The sequence below is a fragment of the Loxodonta africana genome, chromosome 7 (genome assembly GCF_030014295.1).
Source record: "Loxodonta africana isolate mLoxAfr1 chromosome 7, mLoxAfr1.hap2, whole genome shotgun sequence".
NCBI lineage: Eukaryota > Metazoa > Chordata > Mammalia > Proboscidea > Elephantidae > Loxodonta > Loxodonta africana.
Genome location: NC_087348.1, coordinates 123,768,839 through 123,784,432, shown reverse-complemented (window position 1 = coordinate 123,784,432; position 15,594 = coordinate 123,768,839). Strand labels below are relative to the sequence as shown.

Here is a 15,594-nt window from a genome sequence, read left to right as displayed (position 1 = left end):
GGAAGGATTTGAAATTATTTGCTTATATTGATTACAGTCTAAAGTGAGCTTGAGTTCTGAGGTGATTGTTGATTTCTGCTTGTCAAGAATGATGAGAAGAGAGCTCCCAAAGCAAGAAGTGCTAAGCATCAAGCCTAGCTTTGTGAAGAATCTGAGGGGGTGGGGAGATAATAGAAGAAATAGCTGCGATTTGTTTAACCAGGAAGCTACCATTTGGCATTATGTTTTCAAACAAAATCAAGAAGTGCTTTAAATGTGATGTGTTATAAACTGTTCTTTTTTTGCTTTCCTGTAATTGGAGCAACATACTAATTTCTACAAGTTGTGACTACTAACAGAGAGCAATCACCTCACAGACTTGTACCGAAGAGACGAAACCATCCAGGTGACAGGAAACGGCCACGTGCAGAGTCCTCGCTTCCCGAACAGCTACCCTCGGAACCTGCTTCTGACCTGGAGGCTCCACTCCCAGGAGAAAACAAGGATACAGCTAGCATTTGACAATCAGTTTGGATTGGAAGAAGCAGAAAATGATATCTGTAGGTAAGTGGAAAAAAGAAAAAAACACAAAAAACAAAAACTCCATCCTTAGGTACTCTTCCAAGGTATAAAAAAGATGAATTGAAAATATCACATCAAACTCCCCTTTTGGGCCCTTTGGACCTACCCAAAATGCACCACTGCTTTTTCAAAAAGCCTTTATGTCAGCCCTAGACAAATGGCATCCTAAATAAACTGGTGCATAGACTGCAGCTGCACACAGCCAAATAAATGGTTATGACTCACAGAAACTCACTTCCAGGATTGTCAGAGCCAGGCTATGTGACTTCAGAAGAAGAAGTCTGGAGCACTCTCCAGCCCTGGCCTTTGTCACATGCAGAGCAGCCTTTATGAGCAGGTAGATGCGTCCTTATCCCACGTCACCTCCAGCCATCATGTGGCCTAGGTCAAAGCCTGCCTGGGCTTGTTGTTGTTCAGCTGCTATCGAGTCAGCCCCCAACTCATGGTGACCCAGTGCTCAAGTGAATAAAACGCTACCCAGGCCAGTGCCAACCCCATGATCGGTGGCACATCGGACCATTGTAATCCATAGGATTTGCATTGACAGGTTTTCCAAAGTAGAGCCCAAACCTTTCTTCCTAGTCCATCTTAGTCTGGAAACTCCGCTGAAACCTATAGCAACACCGGATGGTTGGGCTTAAGGAGCGTAAACCCCTGCTCAGCTCCGGTTGCTGATCCAGGCCACACAGTAAGATACACAGTAATGATTCCCTGCAGCACTAGGAATGGCAGATAGGCTTTCCCTCCAAATCACAGCTTTAAGGCCTCAGATATGTGTGAGAAAGAAGAGAAGACAAGCCCAGTGTTTGTGGGCTCCTCAGAAGGTCTGTTTCGGCATAGTTTCTGGGCCAGCAGAAGAAGATGAAAGCTGTGCCTGATAATCTTCTTCCGTCTTAGCATACTTATCAGATAAAGCCTGGGCTGTTGGTCTTTGAATTGTCTGCTCACAGCATCGCATTCACTTAATTAGCATGTACAAGACTTAGGGAGAGTTTTTTCTCCTTTTTGTACTTTATTGCACGCACTTGTTCTGCATTCCCAATGAACTACTGAACTGCTAAATCCTTTCAGCAGGTTTATTTTCCTTTGAATAATATAAAGAGGGTGCCTCAAATTTGGCTGTCCTTTGTTGCATGTTTATTATGCTGACAACTTTTATTATGTTGCTATTTTTCTGAAAACAACAGTAGTGACTAGTACTTTCTAGGACCATAGAGGGTAATGAATGCCAGAAAGTAGAGCATAATACATGCAGGAAGAGCCAGTTAATATTTACAAAGAGGATAAACTAGAGCTGATCTTGCGCCTTTCCCACCTTGAAAGGTAGAACTCATTTTCTGTGCTGGAAAAAAAAGAGAGAGACAGAGATTGTGAGAAAACACTCTATTATAAGAGAGTTGGCGGTGATGACATGGAAGGGAAGCTAGGGCTCTGTTAGTGAGCTGGGATGTTGATCCTGGTAGTGAGCCCTTCTGGCATCCTGTTGTTATTATTGTCCTTGAGAGCCATAGAGTGGATTCCGACCCCTAGCAAAATGGTTAAGTGCTCAACTACTAACTGAAAAGCTGGCGCTTTGAATTCACCTGGCGGTGCTTCCGAAGAAAGGCCTGGTGAACAACTTCCAAAAGGTCACAACTTCCAAAAGGTCACAGCCATTGAAAACCTTATGGAATGTGCAGTACTGCTCTGAAACACATGGCGTCACCATGAGTTGGAGTCAACTCCGCCTTAACTGTTTGTTCGTTTGTTTTAGCGAGCCCTCCTGGAAATCCTGGTGGCATAGTGGTTAAGTGTTACGGCTGCTAACCAAAAGGTCGGCAGTTCAAATCCTCCAGGCGCTCCTTGGAAAATCTATGGGGCAGTTCTACTCTGTCCTGTAGGGTGGCTGTGAATCTGAATCTACTTGATGGCAAGTTTTTTTTTTTTTTGGTTTGGCCTCCTAGAGTTGAAAATAGTAGAGGAAGTGTTAGATGGCTTGCCTTCTGGAGCCTTCATCAAATCTAGGTGGTCCTCAGAATTTATGGAGCGAGGAAGAGGAGTAAGAGATGGAAAAGGAGTAAAGAGATGGAAGAAGAGAAAGAGATAGATCAAAGAAATGCCTCAGAACTCTCCTTGAGAAACAAGATGGTGCTCTCTTGACTTCAGATTCACAGTTAAAATTACACTGATTTTGCATAGTCTTAAACAGTGACCTATTGTGTTATCAAAAAAGTTTCAAGTGTATTCATGCTTTGTGCAGTAAATATGATTTACACGTATTGTATATAAAATGAAATGCAATTGATTTCCTACCATCTGCTCCAAAGCCTCCTTGATGTTTACATTGTGATATTTTATTGCTTGAATAATGATTCTTTGTTAGTGTTTTTCACCTTCCAAGCACCATATAAACGTTAAGTAATTAATTTACACAGCACCCAAGAGAGATACAGCTGGTAAAATTACATAAACCTTCTTACTTTGCCCACAAGGAAACTGAGGCAAAGGACTCAAGGGCCTTCTAAGTCACTGTCAGAGAAATTTAATCACAATATCATTATTTTTCACCTGCTCCTTACATTTAAAGAATTTTTATCCTTACGTTACCCTGCCCAATCCAATGAGAGTCCTGAGGGACATATGGTTAAGACCAGTAAAACCATATTGATTTTCCTTCATTTCAGAGGTGGTGTTTCTCATGTTAATTCCTTTTGGTAACTGTGACAGAAAAAAATAAGATGGATATGAACAGACATCTGCCACTGTTTGCCCTGCGTGCACATCGTTTGTGTTGTGGCTTTAGCATTTGAAGTTATTTTGAGTGAGGTAGACTGGAGGAGTGAGACGCAGGCCAGAACTGAAAGGGAGATTAGTTCCACTTACTGAATAGAATGTTCCAAGGTCTTTGGGGTCTGAAAATGAAATAACTTGTGTTGTGGCATTAGGTGCTATCGAGTCAGTTCCAACTCATAGCCACCCTGTGTACAACAGAACGAAACACTGCCCAGTCCTGCACCACCCTCACAACTGTTGCTGTGTTTGAGCCCATTGTTGCAGCCACTGTGTCAGTCCATCTCACTAAATGTCTTCCTCTTTTGTGCCGACCTACTTTCCGAAGCATGATGTCCTTCTCCAGAGACTGGTCCCTCCTGATAATAATGCCTGAGGTACAAAGTCTCACCATACTCTGTTCTAAGGAGCGTTCTGGCTGTACCTCTTCCAAGACAGATTTGTTCATTCTTCCAGCAGTCCACAGTATATTCAATATTCTTTGCCAACACCATAATTCAAAGGCATCGATTCTTCTTTGGTCTTCCTTATTGTCCAGCTTTCGCATGTATACGAAGCCAAAAAAAAAAAAAAAAAAAACCCACTGCCATCGAGTCGATTCCAACTCGTATGAGGTGATTGAAAGTACCATAGCTTGGGTCATGCACACCTTAATCCTCAAAGTGACATCTTTGCTTTTTAATACTTTAAAGAGGTCTTTTGCAGCAGATTTGCCCAGTGCAATACAATGTTTGATTTCTTGATTGCTGCTTCCATAGGCGCTGACTGTGTATCCAAGTAAAATGAAATCCTTGACAACTTCAATATTTTCTCCAGTTACCATGATGTTTATTGGTCCAGTTGTGAGGATTTTTGTTTCCTTTATGTTAAGGTGCAATCCATACTGAAGTCTGTAGTCTCTTATCTTCATAAGTAAGTGCTTCAAGTCCTCTTCACTTTCAGCAAGCAAGGTCGTGTCATCTACATATCACAGGTTGTTCATGAGTCTTCCTTCAATCCTGATGCCGCTTTCTCCTTCATATAGTTCAGCTTCTTGTGTTATTTGCTTAGCATACAGATTGAACAAGTATGGTGAAAGGATGGAACCCTGACACACACCTTTTCTGACTTTAAACCACACAATATCCCTTTGTTCTGTTTAAACAGCTACCTCTTGGTCTATGTACAGGTTCCTCATGAGCACAGTTAACTGTTCTGGAACTTCTGTTCTTTACAGTGTTTTCCATAATTTGTCATGATCCACACAGTTGAATGCCTTTGCATAGTCACTAAAATAATCTTTCTGGTATTCTCTGCTTTCAGTGAGAATCCCTAGAAAATGTGTACTCTGTCAGTGAAGATGTTCTACTATGTGATGGAAAGGTGGGATATTATGGGCTTCAAGAATCAAATGGTATATATGTAGAGACGGCTTCCTTGTCTTCTTCAGTACAGGGTTTCTATGTTTCTTTCACTAATGTCTAAAGTGAACCTGTGGTCTTAAGCTTATTCACAGCCTGTCTTAAACAGTCCAAACATTGCCAATATTGATTACCATAACATCCATTCCCAAAGTTATACACGTTCCACCATGACAAATGTCATGTTTTATGATGTGATCCTTCCAGAAAATAGTATCCCAAATGAGAAGATAGCCCATCATGTCCATATCCATTTATCTTCTGTAATGACAATGCTGATTCTGCATGATATAAAGATATAAAAATAAATCATTTCCTTTCTCAGTGGAACAATAAATATGGTAAATTGATTAATTCAGAGTGGAAATTTATTTGAAAAACTTTATATAGTAAATATTTGGGCATGTAACTAGAGCTGCGTCTCCTAAAATATGCCAACAGATTATGGTTATTATTTTTTCCAGGAAAATTTTAAAACCCAGATGCCCAGGAAGTAACCCATTTAAGTTGTTGATAATTTGGGAACAATCATGGCTAAATGAGTAAAAAGGATTCTGTCCAAATAAATTACAGAAGTTTGAGTTTGGAAAACCTAGCTTTCCTTTTAATGTTTATGTAGGTTATAATTTTCATTTCAGATAGTAGATCATGTTTGTTTAAATTCCTTCGTGACAATATGGAAGTTAAAGTTTACTTTGATGTTTGATGAAAACATGTTCATTTATGTCAAATTGATTCTAGGTATGATTTTGTGGAAGTTGAAGATATATCTGAAACCAGTACTGTTATTAGAGGGCGATGGTGTGGACACAAGGAAGTTCCTCCAAGGATAACATCAAGAACAAACCAAATTAAGATAACATTCAAGTCTGATGATTACTTTGTGGCTAAACCTGGATTCAAGATTTATTATTCTTTTGTGGTAAGTAGCTAACCGCCCTGTGATTAAAAGTAGACGTTGGTTTGATGAAGTATAGTGATCATTTTCTTGATTAAATATAGTGGTGTGAGGGTAAATAAACCTTAATTAGTTCCTTATGACATGGTTTGTTCCTACCTTGGGGACAAAATGTTAAAGCTTTCTTTAGTAAGGAATACCATTTTGGATTTATTAAGTCGTTCCTTGGGCCCACACATTTTGAAAGAGAGATTATAGGAAAGCGGATACCGAGTTAGCTTTGATTCAACTGCAACACGGTAAATGTATCAGCCAAACAAAGTATGTGAAAGTTGAACAGATTTTCTAGAACATTACTTTGATGAGTTTTAAAGCTAAAAGAAAAAATTTGTCTTTGGTTTGAAAAGTCGCCTGTGAAATCCCAGTCAAAGAAATGAGACCTGATGAGTTTAGTTTAAATTATGACCCAAACATGGGAATGGCCTATGTTATTATGGTCATAGGGCCTCAGGGTTGGCAGCCATCTTAAAGATGATAAGGTCCAACTCAGGACCCAGAGTTTGAATCTTGTATACTACATTCATGCTTATCTGTAGCCTCACCACTACTTAAACCCCTGTGCAGCTATTTCCAACTTCAGATGGTTTTGACTGTTAGAAAAGCTTCAACATTATATTGAGTCAAAATCTATTCTTTAGTAAATTCTAGTTGTTGGGTCATACACACTCATGCATTTTCTTTACTCATTCATCCATTAGTAAAACAATATTAAGTTCCTGTTCTTTGTTAGACCCTTTGATAGGTGCAGCAGGCACAAAGGTAAATGAGACAGACAGGATCCTTGAACCTCATGTTTGGTGAACATCACAAACAGTTAAAATGAGGTAACAGCAGAGAATGATGAGTGATAAGACCTGAGAAGTATTAAGTGTTACAGGCTAAGCCCAGGAAGACACTGGGATAAGTTTGCCCACAAATTCCCTTAAATGTTCCTGAATCCTTTAGCCATTCATAGGATATTGCGTTTTGTTCTGCTGGAAACATTTTTAACTCTTACTAGGTTTGTCTGTATTTCTTTTCAAAATGTAGATATAAAAAGAATCCAGTAGTCTAAGTGGTGTTATTTAGAGTTTTGTTTTGTTTTGAGTTTTTTGTTTGTTTCTTTTTTCTTCTTAAGAGTTAACTTTTGAATAGGAAAAAACTTACTTTTTTTTTTTTTTTTGACATTATGATGAGTCATTAAACACTAAGTGAGTTCTACAGCAGAACACTGTAAATGAAAAAAATAGCATCAGTGACACTGGTTCCGGTTTTCATTGAAAATAATCTGTCAAGCATGATCGATATTCTTGCAAACTCATGCAGTGCTGCTTAGCATCGAAATGAAAGTGTGGACCTTCAGTTTCCACATTTTTCACTTTTTAATGTGTTCAGTGATGCATCTGTTCCCAATGGTTTCTGGACAAAGCAGGCTTGTCATGTGAGAATGGTGATGGGTAGCCTTGGTGAAGAATCTCTTTTTCCCTTAAAATATTAAGGACCATTAGGCCTGGTATATATAGACTCTGTGAAGCTTTGATCACTACTAAGTTAAATGGTCCATAAGTCAGCCAGACACACCCAACACTGTATCTTTAAGGCAAAAGATCTCCTTTTTGCAGTGGGCAAGACAAGTTAGAGAGGGATAAATAGTCCTGTTTGAGGTGTTTTGGATGATGGTGCTGGCTTATCTCTCATTTCCTAGCCAATGTTGAGTGGAATTTTGGACAGCCTCTGTAGTGTGGAATGTAGACTGTTTGGCATCACTGCACACGTTCGCTCACTCATTCGTCTCCACCAGTGCATTCAATTGGACTTTTTGGAAATGATGGTAGTTAGAACTTTTTCCTGTATTTGCCTACCAACCTCTTGGCCTGCGTTCATCAAGAATAGCTCCAGGCTCTCCTTCCCCTAATAGGCTTCTAGCACTAGATGTGGTTACCTACGGCCAAAGTGCTTTGTTGGATGAATTTCAAGAGGCAGAATGAGCTTAGCCTCCAGGTATGTATAGACTTTAGACCTGTGTGGCTTTTTGACAAAGCTGTCTTTAATTTGATTATTGCTCAACAAGAATAGAAGATAGTATATGGCTTAACCAATATATTGAGAAGTTCCTCTTATTCATGTTTAAGTTTTTCTTGGAGAGACTTTAATGCAGGGTTTGTAAACGCAAATGCTACAGGGACCAGTTTTGTAACTCAAAGTGGGCCAGGTAGGAGATAATGGGGGGGGCAGGGGCAGTGGGATTAAAAACGGCAGGCCCTGTTTAGGTGTATTTAAATAATGTACTAGGAAAACATGGGCCTTAGAATCATTTCTAAGTCAAAGTGCCCTTGGAAAAACGGCAAGTAGCTATTTGGATAGATTCAGACAACCTTCCTTCTCTGTTCACCATTCTGCCTCTATGCCTCCCATCAAACATCTCTGCTCTTCTACCTCAGTTACTCTCCGGGTATACAGGAACTTCGCCTGAGGCTGGAACCAAATCTATATGGTCCAGACTCATAATTTTTTTGGAATTCCAAGCCCAATATACATTTTTAGTCTTTTTTTTTTTTTTTCACGCCAGCAAAGTTTGAGAAAGTGATGAATACCATCAAGATCCCCAGTTTTGGTTTGGATGGTTCTTATATCACAATTTTATTGGATGTTCTTGGAATTCAAGCCTGTATCTGTTTTATAGCAGCAATCACCACCTTCTCCTAGGCTGAGGCAGGATGGTCTTATGGTTAGGACCAGGGCTTTCCTACACAGCAGACTTTGGACTGAAGACAGATTTCACCAGTTATTAATGGTGTGATATTGAACATGTTTGTTATCCTTTGGTTTCACATCTGGAAAATGGGGATAGTAATTTAAATTGGAATGAGATGTTAGGAGGATAATGAGTACTTGGCACAATGCCTAGGACATCATAAGTACTCAGTGAGTGGTGGTGATAAGGAGGTTACCTTTTATCATCACAAATTGAGTATTTATCTGTCTCTGCCAGGTACGTGGTGGTGAGCTTTGTGAGAGCAGGAACAGTAGCTTATCCCTACGTGGGTCAAACATGGTGTCCTATACATGGCAATATCGTGGTTTTTTGAATTGACTCTTTCCTGACAAAATATGATTCATAAGAAGAACTGCCTAATTTCCTTTTCTTGCTCTCTTTCTTAGCCTTCTTTTCTAATTTCACTCGATTGAGGAGAATAGATGCCTTTAGGGGGTACAATTAAGTAGAATGGGTAATGTAATTAAACATGTGGTAGCAAGAAGTAATTGTCTAAATGAGTATCTCCCATCTCAAATTTCATTTGTTTGGGAAATGAATGGATGGATGGATGGTTAGGCATCTTTTCTTGAAGACCACTCATAGATTACTGGAAAGGTACCCAAAGGATGCTGTGCAGAGAAATGAATAGGCATGGATATGAATTTCAGCTCTGCTGCTTACTGGGCAAAACCTCAGTTTTCTCATCTGTAAAATGGTAATACTGCCTTTCTTTAGTTAGTTGTAACAATGAAATTAGATGACTTTTGTAAACTGCTTTCCTTTAGTTAGTTGTAAGGATTAAATTAGATAACTTTTATAAACCGCTCAGCCTGGAACTTACTAATTACTCAAATGTCTGCTGCTTTTATTATTATCATTATCATTGGCATTATGATAATGATAATAATAAAACAGGTAAGTTTGGCAGTCCTGTACGGACAGCCAGTTGTCAGTGCCATGTGTATGTGTGTGTGTGTGTGCACGCACACACATCTGTAACCACAATTCACTCCCTTTCATCCAAGATAGAAACATGTAATCACACATTGTAACAAATGTAAGAAATTGCCTTTAATTCTGTGTGTGGCAGGTGTGTGTGTGTTTAATGGAGGGCACGTTTTGTTTTTTTAATTCAAAAATAAAAACGTAAGTCATTTAAAAGCTATTCAAAAACTTCCTTGTTTTATTAATAAAGTCTATTTTATTTTATAAATCAAAGTTTGCTAATCACATTATAAACTCCAAGATAAAAAAGCAATTTTATCAGACCATTTGGTTAACTGTATATCTCTGTAGTTTGAATTAACTTTGCAATGGAGCAGCTAAGACTTCCACTGAGATTAAAACTCCTCATGAGTCATGCTTTTGCCTTCCAAGTAATTACTTAAAACACAAGAAAGGGAAGAAGATGAAGAAGAAGAGGAGGATGACAAAAAGGACAGCAAAGGGGTTGACCTAAGATAAGATTCCTCATTTTAGCCACTTTTGCAGATCCTGATTTTGCTTACCTAAAATTTACCAGTTAGTGAAACAAAAATAAAATCATTAGTAACAAAATGAAGGTGAGTGATTGATCCTCATTCCCTTAAGCAAACTTCTTCAACAAAGCTAAAGGGTAAAGGACTCTATTATCTTTCTCTGTAAAATGTATAGAAATCCCATCTTATTTGCATTGTTGTTGCTAGCTGCCATTCAGTTGGCTCCCTACTCATGGCGGCCCCACGCACAATTGAAAGAAACACTCTTCAGTCTTATGCCACCGCCGTGATTGGTTATGGATCGAACAGTCTGATCCATATGGTTTTCATTGGCTGATTTTCAGAAGTGGATTGCCAGGCCTTTCTTCCTAGTTTTTCTTGGCCTGGAAGCTCAGCTGAAACCCTTTCAGCGTTGTAGCAACACACAAGCCCACTGAGAAACAGGTGACAGCTAGGCATGAAGTGCATTGGCTGGGAATCAAACCCATTTCTCCTGCACAGAAGACAAGAATGCTACCACTGAGCCACCACTATCCCCCCTTATTTGCACAGCCAGATATAAATTGTTGGATGTTCTGAACATTCACTGGTGTTCTGTGTATATAGATCCAAGGACCATCAAGGTAAAGGTGGAGATCGTCATAGCAGATTCTGTTTACTTCAGTTTCTTTACCTCAAATTTAAGCCCAGGATATTTGGGAGCTATCAGAGCTGAAATACTGTTTATTAAATGCCTGCTGTGAGCCCGGCCGGGCACTACACTGGGGAAAGGGAAAGATAGGCTGTGTCTTCCTTCAGGGAACTCACTTGGTAGTGGGAGGAAACAGACAATAAACACATAAGTAGGTAAGTGCATGCATACAAACATAAATTATTTGAGGTTCAATAAAAGCTGTAAAGAAGATAAAAAAGATAGTTTGCTAGAGAGTATCTGGGAAGGGACCTGCTCCACTAGGGAGTGAAGGTAGATATGAGCATATAAAATATGAGTTGAGACTGGAAATATTAAGAGGCAGTCATGCAAAGCTATGGTAGAGGAATGTTTTTAGCAAAAAGATCATCAAGGCTAAGACCCTGAAGCAGAAAAGAGAAGACGTCTTTCCTTTGATTATAAAACATTCTGTTGCTGTCTTGGGATTCAGGCTGTTGGAAGGAAGCTAACCCATAAGAGAGAAGTGGAATAGCAGCTAACTTCTCTGTGGGAGAGAAGCGAGGAAGAGGTTTCTTGTCCTCTTCTTGGTCCATCCTAGTCCATCAAGGCTTTCAGTTTTTTAAATGGGGTAAGGTAGCTAAAATCAAGGCGTTAGCTAAGACTAGATGCTAGTCAACAAGATGTCAAACAAAATATGGGGCAGAAAGAAAACTAGGGGGATGGTCAAGGTCATATAGGAGGATTGCAGAACAGGAGGGGCAAGTACAAGCACCAGTGCACCTAAGGAAATGTTGCAGTAGGCTGTCAAACTGGCAAGCCTGGGAGCTTTGATGGGTATTGGTTGAAACAGACATTCTTCCAGAGAGTCTCATTTTGCAGTATCTTATAGGCACTTATTATTAAATAAGTGTCCTTATTTAAGATGTCACAAATGGTCTAAAATTTCACCAATTGCAGACTGTTTTGAGAAACGAATAGTCTCTCTGGGAAGGTTAAACGAATCAGTCATTTTAATCAGATTGTTTTCCTAAAATTTGAATACACACTGAGAACTTCAATAGATTTCACTGGAGAGTAAAAAGCAAGATTCCATAAATCTTGGAGCAAAGGGTAATTTGACAAAGGGTGTAGCTAGGTCTAGAAGCAAATGGTGAAGATGAGATGAATAAAGGGGAAGTTAGTTTCTTCCAGGACAGGGGGAGGGAGGAGGAAGTAGCTAAAAGAAGGATTAAAGCAGGAGGAGACAAGAGGAGTCCTTGGGTGGTGCAAAAGTGGTTTGGTGATTTGAGTGCACCTAGAGGCACCTCGGAAGGAAGGACTGGTTATCTACTTTTGAAAAGGCAGCTGTTAAAAGCCTTGTGGAGCACAGTTCTATTGTGATACACATGGAATCAACATGAGTCAGAATCAACTTCAAGGCAAGTGGTTTGTTTTGTTTTTGTTTTTTGGTTAGGAGACAAGAAAGTGAGATAAAATGAAATCCCATGATATTATTTGTTGCTGGCTAATTCAGGTCATTTTTACTAGTCATGCATTCATTTAGTTAACAGATTTTTTTTTTTTTTTTGAACACTTATTATGTGCCATGCACTGTGCTAAATACTGGATATAGAGCAGTGAAGAAAACAAAGTCCCTGTCCTCATAGAGCTAGAGTTTGGTGGGTATAGTCCTGATAATATAGTAATAATAACAGTAAATTACAAAATAATAATATGGAACTTTTGGGGTCACTGTGAAAGTTAAAGGTATGAGGGAACCGATACATGTGAAGTGTTGATGCAGTTCCTAACACATTGTGAATAATCCGCTGCTTTTTTTAAATCATGCGTTAAAGCATCCCCAAGAAGACTGGTTTAGGAAAGAGACCGAATTTAGAACTGCAACGTCTTAGAGATCTAGTGCCTAGATCAACCCTCTTATCTTACAAATGAGGCAACGTAAATCAGGCAGTTAACAGAGAGGTTAGAAATTTTCATGTGGTCACAGAGCTCACCGTATGTGCCATCCATGAGAAATGAAAGATGTGGATCCTCTGCGAAGAAAAAGAAATATATCCAAAATTATGCATAAAATTCCAGGTAGTTAATGAGCCTGCCGATCTTATCCGTGATGCCCTATGGGTCCACAGTTACCAGTTAACAACCCCACACATATTGCCGACCATGGTATCTGACTTTTGCAATGTTTTCTTCCATGTTGACTAGTTCTTTCCGACACAAGCAGTGTTTGAAATAATACTTTACTACTGTAATTAATTGTGCTCATAAACCCCGTGTGTTAATCACATGAGCAGATGACTCTCCACGTGCTGAGCTTTGAGAGGGATACTGTTTAATGGCACTTGGACAGCCCAGCATCCTGTTTATCTAGTGTTTAATTATATGAACATGCTACAAGTGAACTTTTATCCTTGAAAGCCAAAAAAATGTAGTGACTGTAGATGACTGTGCCTCTTTATATACATGTAACCTTTTCTCTGTAACAGTGCTCTTGAGGTACTAATATTTTGGTCAATGAAGAACATGAGAAAAGTGAAGAAGGAAAAAAAGCTATTCATTTGTATTAGACAATGGCTTGCATATTTAAGACACGCCAAAGGCAGAGCGGTATTTTTCTTAAAAAGCTAGGAAAGAAGCGAACCTCAGTAAAAAATATCTCTGCTTCATGTTCACTTATAAATCCAACAAATATTTCTGAGAGCTTACTGTGGATAATAAGAAGAAAATGATAGTTCTGTGGGGGAGAAAGGCACCAAAATTATAAAACAGTGTGAATTGCAGTGATAAAGTGCATATGGAGTATTTCTTTCACACAAAGAAGGGCACTTAATGTCATAAAGACAGGGACTGCCATGCTGAGTTACTAAAGGAGATCAACCCAGGAAGAGAGCATTGTTTAATCAAAGACACAAAGGTAAGGAAAAGCAAGGGTCTCATCATACCCTGATGAGTTCATTGAATGTGTTGCAGACTAAAGGTGCTAACTACTTACTATCCTTTTTTTTTTTTTTTTAATCCTACCACTAGAAAAGAGATACCAGAAGCCAAAAGGCCATCTAAGTAGCAATTTTATTAATGGTGGTCCAAGAAATGCCAAAGCTCAGGATTCCCTTGTAAAGCTAGAATAGAGAACTTGGCTAGGACTGGAAGCCAAAGTGGAGGTGGAGTGTTGGTTCACTGGTAGAATTCTCACCCTCCGTATGGGATACCTGAGTTCCATTCGTGGCCAATGCACCTCATATGCAGCTACTGACTGTCATTGAAGGCTTGTATGTTGCTATGCTACTGAATAGGTTTCAGCAGAGCTTCCAGACCAAGATAGACTAGAAAGAAGGCCCGGTGATCTACTTCCAACATCAGGCAGTGAGAAGCCTATGAATCTTAATAGTCTGATCCTCAAATGATCATGGGAATGGTGCAGGACCAGGCAGCATTATGTTCCATTGTGCATGGGCTCACCATGAGTAGGAGCCAACTCACTGGCAGCTAACAACAGTGTTGCAAATTCAGACCCAAGGATCGCTGTAAGGGGACTGAGGTCCCTAGAGCAGACATTGGGTATACTTACACACCCTGCCCACTGAATGAAACAAGGATCACAATTCTATTCACAAACTAGTCTCAAATGGATACAACTGTGCTTAGCAGATGGGCCCAGAAAGTGGAGGAAGACCATAACCCTTCCCAATGAGTGATACTGGAAGCAAGCAACCAAAGAAAAGAATGGGAAAATGTGGGGAGGGAGGGTGGGAGAAGGGATGACAGGAAGGAATACATGATGATAGAGACCAACAATATTTGTAGATGTCCCTTATCTGTGGGCTGATGCAGAAATTTGGAGGGAAGAGTTTACCCCCACAGAAGAGCAAATAACTGTTTGCCCTTGAAGGATACAACCAAGCTCACAGTGATTTTTATGTTTATTTCAATCAGTCATCTTGGGTAACTCTATGGTACCCATAACTGGATCTAAGGAGAGCTAGCAAGCCTGCTCCCTCATCTGTAAGGATCAGCCCCTCCTAGTGACTGGGAAGCTAATGATTCCAGGAGCTTTGGGGAGACTCCAGTCTCCTCACCCAGGCGAACAAACAAATGAGTGATCAATCATACAGAAAGAATTCATTCAGCCTTGAAAACAATTGCTCCTTAATGTTTCCGTTATCAGTGAGAATGTGACAGATGAGGGCTGACCGCCATTCAAGATTGCTTCTTTCACCTGTGAGAAAATTGAGCTACAGATTTAAAGTGACTCTTGCTTCATTTTGCAATTGAAAATAGAAGCCAGGTGGGCAAAAAATCAAAAAGAGAGATTGAAAAAGAGAAATACATGAATAAATAATGAAGTAATCACTGCTTCTTGGCTAGGCCCCGCTAATCACTTCCTGATTGGTTTTCCTACCTCCTGTCTCCTCCACCTTCAGTCTGCCCTGTATATGGTTGCCAGCTAAAGTAGAGCTATGATCATATCATTTCCAGCTCAGAAACTGTGAGTGATTCCCAATTTCATATGGAATGATGTACAAGTGCCTTACTGTGACACTGAGAGCCTTCCATGTTCTGAACCCTGCCTAAAATACTAGCTTCAATTCTCCTTTCTCCCCTACACATATTCTTCAGTCCAGACAAGCAATGGTATCCTCTCAACACCTAACTATCTTATGATTTCCCACTTTTTCTCCTTGGCAAGGTTCCTGGGTGGTGAAAATGGTTTGCACTTGACTACTAACCTAAAGGTTGGTGGTTCAAACCTACCCAGCAATGGCCTGGCAATATGCTTCCATAAAGATTATACCCAAGAAAACCTTATGTAGCAGTTCTACTCTGTAACACATGGGATCTTCACGAGTTGAATCACTGACAGCAATGGGTAATAGATAAACGGTAGTCCTTGGCAATTATATATATGTAAAATGTTTACCTGTGTTTTATTGGCTATGAAAAGGCATGTGGACCATAACAAATTATATATAACATTGCAAAGAATGGGAATTCCAGAACACTTGATTGTGTTCCTGAGGACCCAGTACATAGACAGTAGT

At 39.7% G+C, this 15,594-nt stretch overlaps 1 protein-coding gene across 1 annotated transcript in view; it reads left to right on the top strand.

The window, feature by feature from the left end:
• PDGFD (platelet derived growth factor D) overlaps positions 1-15,594 on the top strand; it is a 276,377-nt gene that overhangs the window by 179,374 nt on the left and 81,409 nt on the right. Inside the window, exons 2-3 of the mRNA XM_003415607.4 lie at positions 339-543; positions 5,472-5,652. Of these exons, the coding sequence (XP_003415655.2) occupies positions 339-543; positions 5,472-5,652 (386 nt within the window). The remainder of the gene's footprint in view (positions 1-338; positions 544-5,471; positions 5,653-15,594) is intronic.